Source organism: Blennius ocellaris, assembly GCF_963422515.1.
Source record: "Blennius ocellaris genome assembly, chromosome: 4".
Classification (NCBI taxonomy): Eukaryota; Metazoa; Chordata; class Actinopteri; order Blenniiformes; family Blenniidae; genus Blennius; species Blennius ocellaris.
This window is the reverse complement of record NC_137653.1, coordinates 11,880,480-11,902,406: the sequence shown is the minus strand read 5'-3', so window position 1 is coordinate 11,902,406 and position 21,927 is coordinate 11,880,480. Positions and strand designations below refer to the sequence as shown.

Genomic DNA, 21,927 nt, shown 5'->3' with positions numbered 1-21,927 from the left:
CTGTTGCTCTCATACACATCAAACAAGTTGTAAAGAAATACAATAAATTACAGCCCAAAAATGAGGAGGGGGCACCAGTTTAAAATATCTGTTTCTTGAAAAATCCTACACTTTGATAAAAAGCACTTCATACTATACTGACATAGGCCAAAGCCTTTACTATGTTTATGTCACAGCTCTGCAGGCCTGCCCCCTCCTGCTTCAGAGGGTGCTCCAGCCTATCACGGTCCTGCTGGAATTGGCAGTAATCCACTGAGCCACTGAGTCTGGTTTATCTCTACATTTCCCTCTCTGAATCCCTGGACGAGCCACAGACAGAGATCACTGCCATGGCCAGTCGTATTAATCCAAACGTCACCAGAGACAAAGTAACAGCCGAGTGACAGACCTCCAATTCAAATGAGCTTCGGCTTCCATCCACAGAAGTCACAGCACGTGTTTTGATGGAGGCTAAATAAAGTGCACTGAAATCTGCTTCAGTTGCACTTCTGTACTTCTGCTCCATTGAGCAGAATTAGATGATTAGTTTATTCTACTGTGCAACGGACGATGCAAACCATGAGCCATGATTCTGTCCGTCTACATGTGCTGTTGTGTGCCATTGCTTGTGTGACATTAAAGCCAAGCCACAGTTAGCTTTCTTGGGCTAATTATAGCTCAGTGTGCTTGGCCCAGATTATTGGAGGTGTGCAGAATCAGAAGGTAAAACCATTCTAGTGCTGACCTGCTTTATTCCCGGCTGTGGCCTTTAACCTCAGCAGCACAGAGTTCAAGCTGACTATAGCAATAAATACTTAGGCTAACACAAATGCAAACCCCACCAAAATAAAAAAAAAACTAAACAAAACACAAATGTAAAGCAAAGCAAAAACACAAACAGGAAAAGAACCAATACAAATGATAAACTTAATTTTGCCGCTCAATGTTACGAGCACAAGCATGCATGCATACGAACATTTAAAAATGCACATGACTGTCTGTTTATAACTTACCTCTCATCTAATCAGGCCTCTGATGTCATTGCAATCACTGCTCTGGGACTGTGTTACTGTCAAAGCTTCCACTTACATCCAGGTCTCTTCAAGCCTCTGCTCATGTCTTGTAACACCATGCTGACTTAGCGATCACCCTCACTTAATGCGCTTCTATCATGTGCCCATGTCTGGGGAATTCAGTGCTGACGAGGCATCCTTTGATTCCAGCTCTGTTCAGTAAATTGGGGTGAGGCAAAGGTACAGCGAATCAGTTCAAATATACAATCACTATTAAATGAGTCATCACTTCACTTGAGTCTTCTCATTATGCAGACAAGGATGATGGTAATCTATGTAAATATACAGCTGACTGAGCACTTGATCTATTAATCAAAATGTGACACCACCTTATGTTTTAGTATATTGGATTCTGACTATCCAAACAAATATAACAGAACAGATAAATTGTCACATGTCACCTGTGACTGAAGAGTAATTGCATCACTACATAAGTTTAACAAATCACAAAGGAGTATGAATAACTTAATGAAGTTTTCTACGGTTTTCTATAAAGACGAGAGTTGTCAGGGAACACAATATTCACATCACAATGCTGTAAGAAAACAAATGATAAAAGTATCCATACTCACAAATGAAATTAGGGTATTCCTTCCTTCATTTCCTTTTTTATGATTTTTTTTTAATGTAGTTTCATAGGTTTTCCAGTACAGAGGTACCTCTCCATGTTATTCAAATTCTGTATGTCCTAAAAGAAAAAGAATATTTGATTCAAAATAAACAAGTGAAGCAAAAGTAGGATTGTGAGCATCATTTTACAAAACACCGACAACCTAAAACATGGAAGCAATTCAGAACTTCTACTGAGAGTTGCTCCACCCATCTTCACAAATAGAACAACAGTGTGAGAAACTAAAGATTTCTTTAGTGTCTAAATAGCAGTGATATAATATCAACTAAAACCCACTTACCCGCCTGTCCTCAGTTCACCAAAATGAGGTGAACTTCTTCCCAAGGCCAGACAAAGCTGTGAGAAAGGTAATTAAGAAAGGAGCAATTATTAGACTTAAAATCAACATCACAATGAATAATAATACGTTTGGTATAACACGTCATGACCGTACCATCTCCCAGTTTTCCTGCCTGTTCTGCAGCCCCTCCTTGCAGGATTTTGGTGAGAACGTTTTCCCCTTCGGCAGGAGGCTGGCCTGGTGGGGCGCTACCTATACCACCTGGTTTGCTGCCAATCCCTACAGGAGCAGCCTTGGAGCCTGCATGCAAAAAAAAAATTACGTAATGTCACGTACCACCTATCGCCTGTGGTGATGCAGTTTATTGATGGAGCTGACACTTACCAATGCCCGTTAGTGGGGGTGTGGCTATTTTGGTAGGCTGAGGTGCTGCTGGGACTGCTGTTGTAGGCTTCAATTGTGGAGCAGCTGCTGCAGGTGTCATATCCATTTTTGTCTGCAGAGAAATTAGTTGAGACAAATACCGCACACAGGGCAAGTGTAACTGTGTTTTGAAAATGAGTTTGTTTCATGCCAAACATTTCCTGTACACTAAACACAGAGGTAGCAAAATGTACACATTTTAATTTTCAGGCACATTGTTGCAAGTTTGAATGCTTTTGAATGAATGACATTATTCATTGTCAAGTTTTTCTTCCATAACTATTCCAAGTGATAATGAGTTTTACTTCATTTTCTTTAATTTATGTCTGCCACACATTGACTGGATTTGTCTTTTGTGAAGAAAAACAAATGATCAAGTAAACTACAAATACCTGGAAAACTCTACTGAGTTGCTCATACTTTGTTACTTCCACTCTGACTCTTCATTTTGCAATGTAAGTTAGCTACAATCAACTTTATAAACCATCATAATAGGTGTCTATACAATATTTAAGTAAATAAAACATCGTTTGTATGGTTAACATAACTAGAACCACACTAGAACCACACATGTATTTTATGTAAATAAGGTAAACGCAGAGTTGGATGGACTCACAGTCGGTGGTTGTCCTGTTGCAGACCCTATCCCTGGCTGGCGTCCCTGCGGTGGGGCTTGACTGGATTTGGGTTGCTGCTGCGCTGGTGCAGCTCCTGCAGCTCCTGCAGCCGTTGTAGTGGGCTGGTTGCTCTGAGGGCCCTGGCTGTGCTGCATTGGTTGCTGCTGTTGCTGCTGCATGCTCTGCTGCTGCTGCTGCGGCTGCTGCTGATGCTGCTGATGCTGCTGATGCTGCTGATGTGACTGTTGATGTTGGGTACTATCAGCTGGTTCAGAGCCCGGATGTCTTCCAGTCTGGCCCTGACTTCCTGGTCGCTGCTGTCCAGGGTGGCTCTGAGGAGGCTGTTGGGGCTGTTGCTTGATCCCTGGTGCAGATGGATCTTGTCTCCTGGAGGTTGCACGATCTCCTTGTGGTCTCTGGCTCCGTCCCCCTGTGCCGTGGTGATGTCCGGGGGAATCTCGAGAGAAGTCTCCTGAGTTCCGAGGGCTTCCCTGGGCAGAGCGGGAGTCAGCACCACTTCTTCTTTGGGCAGAAGAGGAGCCCCTGCCATCAGAGCGGCCAGATGGGTCTTTGGGGTGTGTCCTGGAAGAACGCGAGGACCTGGGGTCTTCTGTCGAGTGTCGAGAAGAGCTGTGCCGGCCGGAGCTGCTGCCATGATGACGATGTTCCCGTGATGCTGAGGACGATTGCCGTTGCTGGTTGTACTCATCCTGCTGACAGTACTCCTCTGGAGGCTCATCATAATCATGGTAGGTATGTTTGCTGCGTCTGCCTGTGGACGAGTGACCTCCACTACCATGATGTCTGGAGCGATCAGAACGGGCCTCACGTGGTTTCTCAAACCAATCAGTCTCCTCTTGGCCCAAATGATAGGCTTTTTAAAAACCAATAAAAAACATTGTCAATCACTGGTTCTGTGTGGCGAGTAGAGAATCATGCACATTGATCCCATGCCAAAAAAAGAAAACATGCTCTACACTCCAGAACCATGCAGTTTGTTTGGATCCAACAGAAAAAAATAAAAAACAAAAAATAAAAAGGAGAGTCCACATCTTAAGTCACATCTAAAAATGGTTCATGCATAACTCAAACTTAAAAAAAATATATGGCTTTATATATCAAAGGGAACATTCCATATAAAATGATATCACAAAACAAAATAAATACATTCTTCCCCACACTTTGCATGCAGTATCCTCAGCATACTTTATAGATGGGAAGAACAAATTACAACACAAACAATTCAGCACCAGTTACCTTCACTGTCAGATACAGCACAGTGCATGTCATCTACAAGATAAGGGTCATCTGGTTTATAGACATGACTCCTTGGCAGGTCCTTCTTGTGGTGATCCTGAACATCTGGCAGGGAATGGCTGGAGCCGTACTGGTTTCTCACATCATGGGCTTCCGGTATGCCCGTGCCTCTTCCCATGCCAACAGGCTTCCCAACAGGACTGAGTGGGCTCTCTTCTTCTGAGTTTTGGTTTCGCATTGGAGGCCTTCCACTACGGCTACTTCTCTGCGACCGCTCCATAGCATCTCTTTCATAAGATTTACTCCGATGGCCTGTGCCATCTCTGGAGGAGATCTTGTCCATGCCATATCCTGTAGACCTGGATCGACCAGAGTTGTACATGCGATCTTCCTCTTCCAGACCCTCACGACTGGTACCATAATATTTCTGCTGATCATATGCATTTTTCTTCAACCCATAGCTGCCATCATCTGGCAGCTTTTTGGTTCTTGACACAACTGTACAGGTCCCCCCTGTGGATGTTGTCATTGTATAAGAGGCAAGGTCAGACTCCACATCACGTGCTTCTTCGATAGGTGAAAATTTTGAAATCTTCTGCTCCATTCCTTGCTTCCTGTGCTTACTACGTTTAGAGGAGACCACGGCAGGGGCAAGATTTTTGGATGGGAGTTTGTGGCCACCAGGGCTGCTTCGTGGTGGGTGTTTGTAATCATCGTAGTAATAAGAAGAGCTTCCACTCACTGTGGTGCTAGTGCGACTATCCCCTGTGCTTTGATAACCAGCTGAACCAGTGGGTCTCCCATAAGCATCAACAGACTCATCTTCAGGCCTGCCATAGGCACTCCCTCGAGCAGAACCATTCTCACTTCGATAGCGACCTCCTACTGGATGACCTAGGGCATCAGTGGGTTGGCCAGCATTGTCTTTTGTCAACTCACTGATGTCATCAATCATTACATAGTTCCGAGGAATGTTCTGCTCGAGGTTGGACGTATAGAGACCATCTGAAGCATAAGCAGAAGTAGGGCTGTCCACAGAGTGGGTCAAGCCAGGCTCAGGTGCTCGATATTGTCCATATGCATTGCTATAGGCAGAACCAAAGCTGGTATCTGGAGCTGATGTAGCCACTGATACTGCTGGGTTGCTTATGACTTCATAGTTAGTAGGGAGTTTTTGTTCAAGGTCAGCTAAAGAAGTTTGCCTTGGTCTTTGATGAACAGTAAGAATCTCTGCCTGGGTCTGGTAAGAGAGGCCAGGTTGGTAAGAACTATGGGTGGGGTAAGGGAGGCTCTGTCCTGGCATAGGCTGAGCAGGTGAGTGGAAGCCCTGGTGGCCATGCTGCTGCATGCCAATCTCTGTCTGATAGGAAGGCTGGGCATACATACGGGAAGAATAGGCTCCCTGGTTCTGGTAGCCAGGGCCTGGTGGGGGATGGGGCTGGAAAGTTCCCGGTTGGGGTGCTGAGGATGAGGGGTACTGAGGAGGTTGGAAGCCTATCTGTTGGTAGGCAGAGCCTGGTTGCTGTGTCGACGGTTGACTCTGAGGGTAAGGATATGACATATAGGATGAAGTTGAGGGATACTGCGGGGTTGCATTGAGGTCATTAGAAAACTGGCTCAGCGGCGCTGTGCTCGGCCTCGTCAGTAAACCATTAGCATCAAAGGTTCCACTTGCAGCTGCCATCCTGAGGTTATTCAGCTCACTGTCAGACATGTAGTCTCGGGCATCACCCATACACCGCAGGTAAGCCAACTCTCTCCTCTCCCTTTCCTTCACCATGGTCTCCTTACGTTGGGTGATACCTAGCTCCAAGTAACGTAGCTTGGCATCAATCTCTTTTTCTTCTTCCTCCAGTTCTGCCTGCTGTTTGCGAAGTTTCGAAGATTCTTGTTCTACAGCTTTCAGTTCACTCAGTAGCCCAGCCTTGGTGACTCCCTGGGCAGGTCTTGGAAGCACCCTTTGGGGCATGCCAGGAGAGCTGTACATTTGTGCTGGAGTAACAATAGGGAGCGGAGTCTCCTCTGGAGGGGGGCTGGGAAGAGTCCTCTTTACTTTCCTCATCAGAGAGTTCTGCTGCTGCTGCAGGGAGGCCATCTGCTAGGAGAGGCAGAGACACATCAGCAAACACTGAGCTATAAACAGAACATGTTTATGTAAAGTTATTACTACACTTTGTACTTCAAGAAGGTCTACACGGCTTCATTCCAAGGCTAACTATTCAGATGGATATCTTTTCAGACTATCGAATATTAATTGGAGTTAGTTCCTTTTAGTTTCTCAGCTAAAATAGATTTTATTATACTGACTGAAGATGTGTTTTAATTATTCCAGATACACTAAGTGGCGATCTTTATTTTATGCTAAACTGCAATCATGAAGGGAACTGTTTCAGTAGTGTAAGAAAACAGAAAGCACAATCTCTACATATTTATATTGCCTTTTAGGAATATTAATTAATGTTGTTTTTACAATCAATGACATCTTAAGTCATATTGGACTTTACCACAGCAATCGCATCAATATTTTATTATCTCGACTTAGATAACCATTTTTAATGGAAAGTACAGAAAAATATACATTTTCAGATCAAATAAAAACTAGACAAAATGCACATTTAAGCAGCTCGGAAATGTAAAATAAGCCTTGTTTTCAAACCGACAGGAAAATTGAATTATCAGCACTTTTACATAAATCATTTTAAATCACACATTTTGAGACCTTATTCTTTTTTCCTTAATACATACTGTACATAGGTATGGCATGCCAGTTTAAAACAAATCAAAAGGTTAAAAAAAACACAATTTCACAAATATGTACTATGTTAGTCTATTACTCACAAAATTGTTTTGTTGTGTAGATCCATTGTGATATTGTTAAGTATCCACAAGAGAACCATGTTCATTTTTAAGTCCTAAATATTAGAGGTAGAAAGCTGGGAAAAAGCTTCTGTTGGTTTAAGTGCAGAACAACGTTCTTCAAGTCTGACCTACTGCTAGCAATCAGAGATATAGCAGAGCAGCACCAGGACCCCTCCACACTGTGTATCCCTGTGGCAACACTTTAGGCTTTGCCAGATTTAGAAGCATTGGCAGAGAGGGGAGAAGAGGAGGGGAATGGAAGGAGGGAGGAGGGGATAGGGGTGGAGAGAGAGGGAGAGAGAGAGAGAGAGAGAGAGAGAGAGAGAGAGAGAGAGAGAGAGAGAGAGAGAGAGAGAGAGAGAGAGAGAGAGAGAGAGAGAGAGAGAGAGAGAGAGAGAGAGAGAATGAAAGGAGCACACAAAGTATAAAAAGAGAAACTGAAGGAGGAGCTACAGCAAAGCTTTTCTGGCATGGCCAGCTACTCTTATGAGAACATTCTGTCACTTCCTTGATGCCAGATCCTGTGTGATAGTGGCCATACACAACATCCTGTTTGGTGTGTGTGTGTGCGTGTGCGTGTGCATGTGTGTGTGGTTAAATACTCAATATACAGTATTTTTAAAATGTGCCTCGAGACAATTATTTGGCTATTTACTTAGCTCATAAAAACACTTGAATATTAAACAGTGCTATTTTGAATTTCTTTTTAACATACATTTTGGGAAATTGGGAAAATTAAGGATTGAGAGCAACTGCAATTAGCAAATAACTTAAAGGTATACAGGAGGATTTTCAGGAATTTTAGGAAAGAACCGCCCTCTCCACCGTTTGAAAAAAATGCGCATGCGCAACGCTGTACCTGCTCCCGGGACGGAACGCCTACTAAAACGCGTGCGAGAGACATGCACGAGCCCAGTTCTCCTCGTGCACGCTCTGTTTACAAGTCACAAGTCGGCATCGCTCACATAAGCTCACTTTACAAGAAGATTTGCACCAGAGGGGGTGAAACTGTGTAAAAATGTCCGAGAATAATGCGTCGGGTCGGCCACCGGCATGATGAGAACCGTGTAGAGTGAGCTGCGCGCAGGGACGGGCACGTACGACGGGCTTACGTCACATATCACCAGAATGATTGACAATTGGGAGGACCAGTTATTTTGATGATCCACCCGGAAGAAGAAAATCCTCTACTATACCTTTAAGCAGTTACATTTTGTGTTAATGGAGATAACTTCGTGTGGCTGGTGTATGTCTTTTTAAATTATAGTTCAGTAGTTTACATTATTTAATGATGAAATTTGCTTGAAACAAAAGCAGAAAATGTTTTACCTGACTGTTGGACAGAGCTTGCTGATGATACGGAGAGAATCTGTTCTTGGCCGGGTCCTCTGACGTAGGACTGAGAGGCTTGGGATCTGACATAGAGCGTTGTACACTTTTTATGGGCCTTGGTAGAGTCTGATGACGCTGGGGGGATTCAGTTGTGAAGGCCTTCTGCTGTGGTGTAACATGCGCCTTGTTGAGCTTCTCCTGGGAGGCAAAAGTTGTTTCTAGCATGCGATGAGGAGACAGTGGTGACACAGGGGAGTAAAGCACCTGCGGAGACTTGGGGGGCTGGCGAGATGGAGATTCATTTTGCTGCTGATAACCAATTTCCAGAGGATCTGGTTTTCTCCTCTCAAACTTAGCCACTCCTTGAAGTCGAGGAGAGGTTGGATCAACTGTGTTTGCACCTACTATATGCAGGCTTGTCGAGTACGGACTGATTGTTGTGGGGACGCTCAGCTGTGGTGCAACCACACCTTGAGAATGACACTCAGGTTCTGTCTGGCAGGCCAGACTCTCTCCTTTGTGGGTCCTTTCAGGGGCCGCTATGTAATGCAACAAGTCGACTTTTGAGGTTTCTGCCATGGTGATGTGGATTGCAGGAGAAACCCTGCTGAGCTGATCTGACTCTGTCTGGCATGACGAATCATTAGTGGTCTGAATAGCTATACTAGAAGAAGCCACTTTGGATGATCCTTCTGATTTCGCCTCACCACTAGACTCAGAATGCTTGGACACACGTGATCGCCTGCGCCTTACTGGCTGCTGGTCCCATTCTCCCTGGTCTTCCTCATCGGTCTGCACACTGCAGTCTGCAATACGCCTTGTTCTCCTGCGCCTATTCATGAATCTCTCCTCTCCATCTTCATCATCTGTTTGAACACAACTATCTGCAATCCTTTTCACAGAGTCGTCTTCTGAGCCATCCCTCAGCCGAGGCATGGAGTTTTGTTTTTTCATTATCTTGGAATCAGCTTGTTTGTCACTCGTTCTTAGAGACATTTCAGAAGCTGAAGTTTGGATTGGTCGAGCAGCCACTACAGCTTGGACTACTTGTCCATCTTGCCAAAACTGAACACTCTGACCATCTTGTTGAATAACTCTCCCAGTCTGGTCACAGATAATAAAACCTTGAGAATGCCCTCCTCCAACAACTACTCCGTGCATAGCACCCTGCGCAGAGGTTGCTGCTGCTGCTGCAGCAGCGGATGCAGCTGCGGCTTCTGCTGCAGCCACAACAGCGGCTGCCTCAACTGCTGCTGTCTTTTGCCTTTTCTGCTCCTCCAGCTGCTGTTGGAGCTGCTGTTGTAGAGACTGAATTTGCTCGAGTTGCATTCTCTGTTGAGCGAGTTGTTCTCTTTGCATAATCAGCTGAGTCTCACGCTCTGTTTGCTGCTGTTGTAGGACTTGTTGTTTTATTGTTTGCAATTCTTGTATTTCACGTTGAACAAGTAGCTGTTCTTTCTCCCTGTGACGCTGTAGTTCCATACGATCTCTTTCAAGTTCCTCATGGAGGCGTAGCTGCCTTAATTTTTCCAGTTCTACACGTTCTCTCTCTAGCTGCAGCACATGCTCTTGTTGCTGATTTAGTCGTTCGTCTTCTTTACCCTTCTGTACCTCTGAAGGAGGAGAAAGTTTGGCATTTGGTGCTGGGACAGTACCATGTGGTGCTGCTTGTGACTGGCCTGGTTGCAGTGCTAGCAGTTGAGGGTGACTGATGGGTTGAGCTTGAGATTGAGTTTGAGTCAAAGACAAAGGTTCAGTTTGGACAGGTAACCGCTGAGGCTGCATTTGGGCTTGCGCTGGGAGCACTGTTGGGGTTTGACCTTGTGGGAGAGATGTAATACTCTGAGACGTAAGCTGAGTGTGATCTAGTTGTGGACCTGTGGTTGTTTGCATACCAGGTGCTGGTACATTCTGTGATCCAACATGTGCTGCAGGTTGTGTTGATGGAATGTTTGTAACCGTTTGTCCGGCAACTGTTGTTAAAGGCTTTCCAAGATACACTGGCGTTTCCTGCTGTGTGCTGCTTACTTCAGGCATAATTCCCAATGGTGTGACTGAAGGAGGGTATTGATTAGGAGGAGTGTAGGAATAAGGTCCCTGTGTGGACAGAGGCATCCTGGGAGTAACTTGAGGCAACCTGGTAAGACTAGCCAAAGGTACAGCAGTTACACCTGTTGGGTATGGTCTGTATATTCCTCTCGGCATGGGTTGCAGAGCAGAGGCAGGCTGTGTAGTAATTGGCAAGGTAGAGGCAATGGGAGTGTTTATAGTAGAATAAATCATGCCATCACCTCCTCTCATAGCACCAGGGTACAAGGCGCGTATGCTTGCTTGTCGAGCATTGATCAAATTTGTTAGGGTTTGGCTATTGGCTGTCGGTCTCCCATCTGGACCATATAGCAAATTTGCTCTTATAGATGCCAAACTTTGCTGGAGGTTTAGTCTTGCTAAAGGTCCACCCCTTCCAACTCCATAAGGTCCTAGTTCGGGGTTATTACCATATCGGCTAAACTGGTCTGCTGAGTTAAGAGCCGCACACATACGACTGATTTCCCGAGCAGTTGTTGCACTATATTGAGCCAGATTGGAGTCCTGTGAACTTGTCTGGTCACGTGAATTGTAGGTAAAGTCAGAGCTGATGTTTGACATAGAGCCATAACGTCGAAGGGGCAGAGAAGGACCTGTAAAGTCTCCTTGATGACGTAAATCTGTGTAAGAGCCATATTGTGCTCCCATGCCAAGATATCCTGCATCATAAGCCTGATTCACACTGCTCAAATCCACAGCCAGACCCCCTTGAACACTGCTTGGATAGTGCGCCGTATCAATCATGGAAGGCAGATTAGTATCAGACATGGAGGGCTGTATTCTTCCTGAGGGGACCGCCTGGGATTGATATGGTTTGTGTTCCTCTGTCATTCCTTGTGACACTTGCGGCTGATGTTGTTGTTGGCTAACATTATAATGTGGTGGATGGGGAGGATAGGTAGTTTGAGAGGTTTCAGTGGTGGGATTTTTATCTGAGGATGCAGGTGAAGGTTTCTGAGTTAATGACCCTGCACATGAACCAGCAAAGGGCAGTTTGTAAACCACATCACAGCAAGCTACTTGGTTTTCTGGTTTGAGTTGTCCTGTAAGATCCAAAACCTGAGGAGGGGGTGGAGGTTCCTCTCGCTTTACCAATTGAGTGACTGTGCCACCTTGTGCTGTGTTACTTTCATCAAGCTGCACCATCATAACATGTTGCTTTCCTGTGGAGAGGTTCACTACTGTTGGTTTGTTTTTAAGCTCTAAGGCAACTCCACTATACATTTCATGAGGAACGTTAGAAACAAGAGCCCCTGATACTGAAGGTGGAGCCAGTGGAGATACTCTAGGAATGGCACTAGCAGTGACTGCAGGTTGGGTACTACTTGTCTGGCTCACTACTAGGTCTTTTTTGAATAGCAGTGGCTGAACCTGATTAGCTAAATTGTAACGAGCAAAAGAAGATTGTTGTTGGTGCTGCTGAAGCTGCTGTTCAAGAAGCTGTTGTTGTTGTAGCAACTTCTGCTGTTGCAATTGCAGTTGTTGTTGTTGTATTCCTAGGTTCTCTAGACAAGCATCAATTTTGGGAATTGATGGATCACTAATTGGTGGCTTAGTCTGGGTTAAACAAACAGCTGATCCAACACCTTGTCCCAGATCAACACGGTTTTGCAAAGGATCACCGTACACAACTGGCTGCTTCGGTTGAGACACAAACATTGAACCTGCAACTGTAACACTTACAGTGGTTGGTGTTGATACAGATACATGTGGTTGTTCTTGTGCGTTTAGGTTCATAATAAGAGGCTGCACTGCTGTGTGTCTTCCTGATGGTTGTTCTCCTCCCAAAGAATATCTTCTTGTATCTGTGGCAAGCGATGTCAGGTCCATGCCCTGATCTGTCATTATAATTGGAGCTGGCCTCATTGGGGCTCTCAGATCCACCACATTACTGCCTGAAAGTGTTTGCCCATGACCCACAACTTTTGAAGTGCCTGGAATATTTGAGATTTTACAGAGAGATATATTTTCCATCGATCCACGGCCAGTTGTGGTCCCAACACCAATACCAATGTTTACTTTTTCAACATGCTGAACCATCTGAGAAGAATGCTTGAGGGACTGTTGTCTTTGTGGTGATGTTGGGGAACTTGCAGATTGGGGCTGAGAGCTATACAGTGTTTTACAACCGCCCTGTGTTGGTGATGACAAAGGAGAAGTTGAAGAATTTACAGTTATAGGCTTAGAAGGACTCGTGGTTTCAGAGCCTAGTGTTATTACCATAACTGGTGAATCTTGTGAAGACTGCTGTCGTACAAGGCGTGGTGAAACTGCCTTTTGAGGCACCTGAGCTCCATGGGATATAGTTGCTGATGCAGATCCACCAGGCAAAGATGGCAACTGCCTGCCACTACCACTATTTGGGCGTATGGATGGTGTATGTGTTGGGCTTTGTGTAGGGGACGGAGTTGGGGAAACTGGTGGACTGGGACCTTTGAAAAGTGAAAAGACTTTGGAGCTGAGGGAAGACAATCCAGGGTCAGGTGATGCCTGTGTGGACCTCTGGGAGCCTGCTCTGTTGCCAGCAGGCACTGTTGTACTTGCCTGTCTCGATGTGGAAGTGTGACTAGACTGGGCTTTGGTTGTGGCAACTCCAACAACACCTTCAATTTTGGCACTCTGTGTCATAATTCTGTTTTGTGTTTCTTTCGATAAATGTTGTGCTGCATGGATTCTTGGATCACTGCCTGTTGTAGAAAAGGACATAGGTGCACTAACTTGTGTTGGGCTGGAACCGGGGGTAAGGGAAGTTGCAGCCTCAAGATGTCTGCCATCAGTCTGAGAGGAACCTTTTTGTTGATTGATTGTTTGTCCTTGTTTCTGCATGAGCTGTGCTTTCTTCATCATCTCCTCATAGACCTCCTCAGCACTTTTTAATGTTTTGTCAGATGGTGACATTGCTGATGCCTTGTCTGTTGGAGAGTACAGCGACGTGAAAGTTGGAAGATTAAATTCATTTCCTGATTTGTAAAGTTTTCCACCAATCATCTCAAAACCTTCCGCCTCCGAGTCCATTGAAGGTGAGTATTCAGAACAGGATGATCGATGCAGCTCCTCCATCTCTGCAGCTTGTCTCAGCTCTTCTGTTGGTGATGCATCCTCAATAGGAGAGAGATTACTGGGGGGAGTTTTGGACCTTTCTCTGCGTCTCTGTGCCCGCAGCTCCTCTTTATCCCGTTTTGTTTTACGGGCAGTACTTCGGATTCTCTGTTGCTCTAGATCTCTCATCTGCTCTTGTTCCCTAAGTAGTTCCTCTTCTTCTCTGAGCTCATCTTCCTCAGAAGAGTCCTCAATGGTGGGCAGCAGTGGTCCATGGGAGCGATGTCGAGCCTTTCTCTGCTGTTTTGCCTCTTCTAGTCGTGCCCTACGACTAGGGCTACTGTCACTGTCATCCTCCATAGATGATACGGATGTGGGAGATGTCCCAGAGGTGTAGCTGGGAGTGGTAGCAGGCAGAGTAGATGAATATTCTCCCTTTGACCGCTCCTCAGGAGAACCAGTCAGACTCTCCATCTCCAGCTCTGGTTCTCGTAGGTCATGCTCAGTACTGAGCTCCATTTCCCGGTTGTAGCTGTTGGTGTTATTCAGCTCAATGGTCTTAAAACGTCGAAGGCCTCCAGCCATAACAAGATCTTCCTCTTCATTAGCTTTATAAGCACCATCTGATGTCTTGGTTTCCTCCTCGAAACTGTTAGATTGTTGAGAGAGGCGCCGTCTTTCTTTGGTCAAATCCCCACTAGTCTTTTGTGCCTTTTTAGTTTTCTGGGTTCCATATTCTTCAATTTCTTCTTCATCAGCACTCATCTCCATTATTTGCCTCCTCATATAGTCTTCATCAGTTGCATCTTTATGTGACTTCTTCTGTCTTACAGGCAATGGTGAGAGACCACTTTCACTACTATCTTCCACATAGTCATGTCGGAGTTTACAACTAAGCTCATCCTCTGATTCATCCCTTGCTGCATCATCTTCAGGGTTGTATTCTCTCTCCTGTCCTACAGACAATGAATGAGGCCTGTGCTTTGACTCCAGCAGAGGTTTCATGGAGCTCTCTAACTTGGTAATTTCAGAAGGGATGGAAGCACCTCTTTCACTAAGTTTGAGCCCTTCTTCCTGAATCTGACCAATAATTTCCCCTTGAGAGCTGGAGATCCCATCTGAAGAATATCCAGTGTCACTTAAACTCTGCATACTTGATTTGTTGTAATCCTAAAGAAAGAATAAAAGAAAGAAAGAACAAGAGAGGTCAGTGTAAAATAGACAGCATAATTTCACCCTAAATTAACTCATTGAAAGGTCTATTACAAGCTTCAGTGGACATCTTTTATTCTACTATTTCATCCAGCTCATCAGCACAGACACTTTTATGAGCATTTTTTAGCTAATTAAAAGTAAAATTAATTCACTACACATAATACAGATGAAATAGTCCCTTATAGTTTCATATTTAAAAAAAATACAGTACAAAAACAAGTGCATAAAGTGACACTAAAGTGGCCAAATTCAACCCAAACATTTACCATGTATGGCCTTTTGATTTTAGAGATAAAATAAATTTGATTTTGATTACCTCAAAGTAACTCCGTCTGAAAATAAACACTACCCTCTGTTATTTAAAAAAATCAAAAGATGGAAATTATGATTACATTTTCATGTTAAACTATGGTATGTCAACTTTTTAAGTCTCATGAATCTATCAACCATAACCGGATGATTTGGATTGAGTTTGCTTTCCACCAATAAATAAATAAATAATAGCTATACATACATATATATATATATATATATATATATATATATATATATATATATATATATATATATATATATATATATATAGAGAGAGAGAGAGAGAGAGAGAGAGAGCGATGGTTAAATACATTTGACATTGAGTGAATATAACAAACAGTGGAACATACAAACACTGACAGACAAATGTCATTTAGTAACATGCTTGATTTCCATCTTTGACACATTCTCTCTGGCATTCTTCGAAACACTGAAGAATAACAAACATGCTTAGAATGGTTAAAATATCATTACGAAGTATCACAGTAAACTAAAAGCTGGCATTTGTCACAAATATAAACAAATCTAAAACAAGGCAGAGAAATAAAACAACGATGATGATGATGATGATGATGATGATGATGATGATGATGATGATGATGATGATGATGATGATGATGATGATGATGATGATGATGATGATGATGATGATGAGAACCTAATGATTCTGACACATATCCTTTTAAGGCATGATGATGAACCAATACGAAACATGTATGTGGAAATAAAAAACATAAGAACAAACTGCCAATGATAACAGTACTTGAATAGAATTGAGAAAAAAGAAATTATATAATGGAGATGTTGCTGGTTGACTGATCGAACAAATGTTTGAAAGGAATTGAAAAAGATTTCAACGAATGTAAAGATAATACAAAAAAAATGATTTTTACAATGGTTACAATTGTTTGTATGGAGCAAAATAAATAATAGTGATAAATCAAAGGTAAAGATGGGGCGAAGAGGTTGCAGGTAGCTCACTTCATGGCGTCTTGACTTCAATGTATCTTCTTCTATCTTCGTGTCTTTTGGAGAAGTGACAGTCTCTGATAATGCCTTCTTCTGTGAGGCTTTGACGTCTTCTTTTAGAGTTTTGGATCCGACTTTATTCTTCTCTTGGCTTTGGGGTTGCTTGCGTGTCTGGTTGTTACCTGTGGGTTTAGACTGAGTGGGTGCTGATTTTGAGGTGGTGGAAGATGCCTTGGCATGGTTGGGTGCAACTTTACCAGGAGTAGATGAAGCCTTGGCACCAGAGGGATGAGAGGGACCCTTGGTCTGAGCTGTGGGTTGAGCAGATCCTTTTGTCTGAGTGGGCCCTTTGGCCTGGTTCGGGCCCTTCGTTTGACTAGCAGGCTGAGAGGGGCCTTTACTCTGTGTATGCGATTGATTAGGACTTTTAACTTGACCAGGTCCTTTACTCTGAGCTGATGGTTGTGTCTGACCCTTCACTTGAGGGAATGGCTGGGCTGAAGCCTTAGGTTGAGGGGTTGGGTGGGTAGAAGCCTTGGTGTGAGGAGAAGCCTGACTGATACCCTTTGTTTGAGGAGCAGGCCCAGCCTGTTTCACATTAGAAAGAGGGCCACTTACTTGGGGACCCGCTGGTTTCTGTTGTGGTTGAGGACCTGAGGCCCTTGGCCCTGATAGTTGATTGGGCAATTTCTGCTGAGGTGGTTGTTGATTGGCTGGAGCAGGTGACCTTGGAGATCCCATGGGCTGTGCAACAGGAGGTGGAATATCTCCCAGGCTTCCTGACAGAGCTCTCTGAGTCTGGCAGTTCAGGCATAGCCATTCCTTCTTCTGAAAGACAAGAACAAAGAAAGCAACTCAATAATACTATAATTTTATCAACCATAAAAGTTATTCATCTGTCTTCAAGACCTATTTTCTTTTACAGACAAGCATTGTTGTGTGCTGGAGCTTATCTCACGCTCGGTCCCACATCAGGACCAGGGCTGACATCAGGTGAACATGCCATGTGCAATAATAACGAAAATAATTATGATAACAATATAATTTGCAATAAATATAAGCATTCATTGATATGATGCAAATGCCCAATACTTGCAGATTTGTTTTGTTTCATTTGTTGTCACCATGCTTTTTGTGTTACAACTTCCTGTCTGGTACGATCTTTTCCACGCAACTTAACATTGTCCTGGTGAATAATAGACTTTTTGTCCATGTGCTACAAGCTATTGTAGATAGAAAGAGGTGCAGTGTCCAAAATGGCCAGAAATCCATTTGAGTGCAAAAGGGCATCCATGGCACAACGAATAGTCACACATGGTCATTTGTACACTTTGTCTAAAATTCTTTTTCATAAATTCACAATAGAATTTGTTTTTCTTATTGTTGTCGACCTACTCAGACCTGCAGAAAAACTATTCACTGCAACTGTAGAGGACTTGTGTCGATACATGTTTCAGAAAGCTTTTGTTTACCCTCTTCAGACAGACACAGAAGCACATGGAAAACTCGGAAAGCTGTTTTATTAATTTTCTATCAGAGAGAACATGCTAGCCCCATATCAATATTGTGAGGTGAAAGTCCAACCCACAGTACTACAATGCTATGCCCGAAACAAGAAACATTGAATAATTTGTCCAACATAATAATGTCTTCTTCAGTCAGAAGAAAACACTCAGAGTAGTGCTGTTTTCCACTTTGGGAAAAACAAAATTGGAGCTCAGCGATAAAAGATAAACTCACCCATTTTAGGTTTTCAGCTCAAGGCTAAAGTCAAGGCAGCGTTACGAGATCTAAAGTAACAACAACTTTACTGGATGTGTCTGTGCAGTAGCCAGGCCACTGTGCAGACACATCCAGTAAAGTGGTGAGTAGGTTTCAAAATGTTACTCGTGTGACTGAACATTTTCACTAGTTGTGATGTTTTGTTGGAAATCAGCATACTATCTTATTTATGTTGATTATGGTGTCACCATATGACCTGCAACCCGTGTAGTACCGGTACATCCTTTCCGACTTAGACTTCCCCCTAAATATTATCCCATTTGTTTGTTTGTTTTTTTCTTTTTGACAGTCTAAATTATCTCTTCTTTTGATAATTCACCTTCTCTGCAACCACTGATAGTGATTTCTGTAATTTCAATGTATTTTGCAAATGAAAACGTATTATCTGTTCACACTGCCGAACTGCTGATATCAGGAAGTGTGCTAGTGAGTGTGCAGCTAGTGCGCTTAGTGTTCATCACTATTACACCGTGACACGGTTCTACTGGGCTCAACTTCTTATTATGCAAAAGACAACAAATAGAGACAGAGAAAAGTTTCATGCCAATACCGTTTCCCACCTGAATTAAATGGGTGTTAATGTTGAGCCCTGATCATATGTATCATGAGTCCCAATTTGAGTTCAGTGGGATTTACACATTAACAGATGGTGTAAAGAGCGAATACAAAGAGTGCTTCTTGTTTATTATCATCTTTTTCATCATAGTGAACATGTTTGTCAAGAGCAAAAAAGGCCCTTGAAAGAGTCTTTTCTCAGAAGTATCAGATGGCCCGAACTGATCAGATCCAATTTTTTTTAGCTTTTGACACTACAGGGGAAACTCCTGAAGTCAAGAGTCTATTCAGTAAGTTTGGGCTTTGAAATGGTGGGATTGCCAGATGGTTTTCATTGGCAGACCACTCAGAAAATTGAATCAGGTCAACTTGACTTGGTCATATGTCCTGGAAGAAGTTTCGCCCCTCATCCTAGTGGCTTCATCAGTTCATGCTGCAAGTCAAAGGAACAGAACAAACTGATGAAGCAACTTAGACAAGGGGAAAACTCGTCTTCCAAGATATATGACCAAGTCCAGTTGGCCTGATTAGTTTTCCTCTATGATGTCTCCGACCTGCATAGACATATTTCACTGATGGTGTGAGCAACAAAAAGTCTTCAGTTGGAATAACTGAACAGCGAACACTTGGTAAGTTGACTGAAAAATCATACTACATCAAACTATGGCTAACACTTGGAATCTTTTTGGGATTTACACCGTGCCAACACATTGCTTTGCTGCTATTCATGATGGTGAATTGGTACGTGAATATAAATGTGTCTGTCAGTCACATATATTAAATCAAAATGTTGTTGCTTTTTGAATAGTCATGGAGTGCCAAGGACTCACTATAACTAGGCTGAACAACTGAATATCTGAAAGCCTGTCCAAACAAGACCTTTCATCTCTTTGAGAAGACTACAACATTAAGCACTCTCAAACAGGGGACACAGAGGATGCGTGCAGTGTGAATACAAATTAACACATCTGTTATTAGATTGAAGGGGTGCAACAGTCATTAGACCTTTTATGGAACCCACAGCAAAAGTCTCTGTCTGCAGGAGCAGGATTCGCCCTTCACAGTCATCTTACTGAGACCTGCGTTACTTCAATCTGGAGTTATCGATACTGACAATGCTTAAAATCAATGACAGAAGCCATCCAAGACAGGATATTAACATAAACAGATTCAATTTCAGGTCAATGTAACAAATCAATGAGAACGCTCGGTGAGAAGCAATAGTCACATTACAGGTTATGAAAACTGAAAATAGAGGTGAGGGCGCAGTGTCTGCAACAAAGCCCCCTGTTAATGATAATCATCTCTGTCTGAGGCCTGAAGACGGAGTGTGATGTGTCACAGGCTTGTGCAACTACACAGATAATCTCATAACACCTCAACTGCTGATTACCATCTCTCCAATAAATCATTTTCTTTTATTTGTGTCATATTTCAAAAGCATAAATACAGAATTCAACAACAAGTCAAGTAACATCTAATATATAAGCAATGCAGGTGTTCAGTGCCTGTATCAAGGACATCTTTACCATGGTACAAACAGTCAAGGTGCCAGAAAAAGTATGCTTATAGGTCCAAAGTTGTTTTAATGCCCTTGCATTGTCTTCATGTTCCAACAATCAAATAAAGTCAGTATTCATGAATTGTTGGGAATATGTCACTTCCGTAAATTTTCAGACATGGAAGGAAGCCTGAAGAGGACATCTTTCTTGGTTACATGAATGAAAGTGTACAAACACCAAGATTATGGCCAAAACAAAGTGGGATTGATTGAGAGTGGCATTTATTCCGCAAGGAATACCACAAAACAGATCTCAGTTTAGAGAGGTAGAAAAACAGCATTTGACAGCGGAATCTCCAGCGGAAAGGTTTAGGAGTTGAACACATTCTGCCTTTTCTAATCCCTTCTGACTAAATCTTTGTGGAGACAATGATCATGCCCTGTGTGAGTGAGAAACTGATTATTTTCTCCTTCCCAGGGCTTCTTGTGTGTCCTCCGTTTGGCTCACGATGAAGGGTGAAACACGCCACCACAAACCATTTTCACAATTTGTCCAGTTGAGCTGATTTGTGAACACTAAATAATCCACAAATAATGGTTAGTCACATGCTGTTGTGGGTGGCAATAGACAAAGCTACAGCTTTCACATCAACTAAAAGAGGATGAGAAAGCATGAGGAGGAGGGTGGAAAAAAGACAGGAAGGAGAAGGTGCTGGTAGAATAATCTGAATATTGCGGGGAGGGGAGACAATGGCCACAAAAAATTATGTTTACTCAATGTATCCGCACAGTGCCACGCAAAAGTTTCTGGCAGATGTGAGTACACCATTGGAGTACACTACATAGTAAGTACACCATACTGCTTGCAGTACGAAAACCTCATACTCCTGTGTTATTGAGAGCGGGAAACACAACGGCTTGAATTTCTCAATATTTTTTTTTCCTTTTTTTGAGAAGGCAGATGAATCAAGATAAGACCGGTGAACTGCTAGGAAATGGTAAGATTCACAAGTTTGCAGCAGACAAAAAGGAAACAGTAAAATCTCACAGGAGTTGTTTCTATGGTCACTGGTTAGATGTCAGTCTCCACATTACAAATTGACTAACACTGAAAGCAATCAGAATAATTACTTTATTATCACTCAAATTTGTCTGAACTCTGTCGTCACTAAGCTGCCATTTGCTGCTGATTTGATACTGATGAGATGTAACTGGCCATGGATTGTAGACTACCCCGAAACTTATTAAACCTCATGTGGCTGATGATCAATATAGTATCATGCACTGACACAGCACACATGTAACCTCATATTAACTCAATCAGAAAGCTTATGTAACATGAATAATGAATTATGCAACTCTCTCCTTTGGGAGCTATGCCATTTGAATCACGAATGTTGTGAAAGTATGCAGTTCACCTTGAATAATGGTGCTGTAACAACAGCGTGGGCAGCTAGAGAAAGGAGATCAAATAAGACCCTGGCAAACACTCGGTCAGGTTGAAAAATCCTTCAATGACAGCGCAAACTGGAAAGAAAAAGAAAATACTGCGAGATACTAACTTAGTTTGACTTCGAAGTATGGAAAGCTGCAAAAATGTTATACATGACATCCTTTAAAATCCATGTATAGCATGCTATATTTTTCTGTTCATGATATTAAAAAAAAAAAAAAAAAAAAAGAGTCCTTTCTTAACAAGTCCAAATCCTCCCGGAATCTGTTGTCTGAAAAAAAAAAATTAAAACCACCAGGAGTGGTTGGAACCATCGTCCTGCCAAACAGACAGACTTGCTTTGTTTTCGTATCTCTCAAGTGCTCTACTGAGAAGCTATATATAAACAGGTGCAGTAGTCTCAGAACTAGCCATCTGTGCCACTTTTTCACGTCAAGCGACTGTGTGTTTGTGGACAGACAGAACACAATCAGACCAACAGACAACTGCTGAAGTTATGCAACAAAACTGGCAACGAATAGATGCTGTGTGTGTGTGTGTGCATGCATGCGTGCGTTGT

The 21,927-nt window shown here is 43.0% G+C and overlaps 1 protein-coding gene across 1 annotated transcript in view; it reads right to left on the bottom strand.

Annotated features, from left to right (window-relative positions):
• Window positions 1-1,651: 1,651 nt before the first annotated feature.
• Window positions 1,652-21,927, bottom strand: part of bsnb (bassoon (presynaptic cytomatrix protein) b) — a gene marked incomplete at its 5' end in the record, with an annotated part of 70,317 nt that continues 50,041 nt past the window's right edge. The window contains 8 exons of the mRNA XM_080495897.1: window positions 1,652-1,740; window positions 1,964-2,019; window positions 2,117-2,263; window positions 2,348-2,459; window positions 3,003-3,877; window positions 4,261-6,355; window positions 8,449-14,748; window positions 16,090-16,905. Coding sequence (XP_080352023.1) covers window positions 1,979-2,019; window positions 2,117-2,263; window positions 2,348-2,459; window positions 3,003-3,877; window positions 4,261-6,355; window positions 8,449-14,748; window positions 16,090-16,905 — 10,386 coding nt within the window. The 3' untranslated portion in view covers window positions 1,652-1,740; window positions 1,964-1,978. The remainder of the gene's footprint in view (window positions 1,741-1,963; window positions 2,020-2,116; window positions 2,264-2,347; window positions 2,460-3,002; window positions 3,878-4,260; window positions 6,356-8,448; window positions 14,749-16,089; window positions 16,906-21,927) is intronic.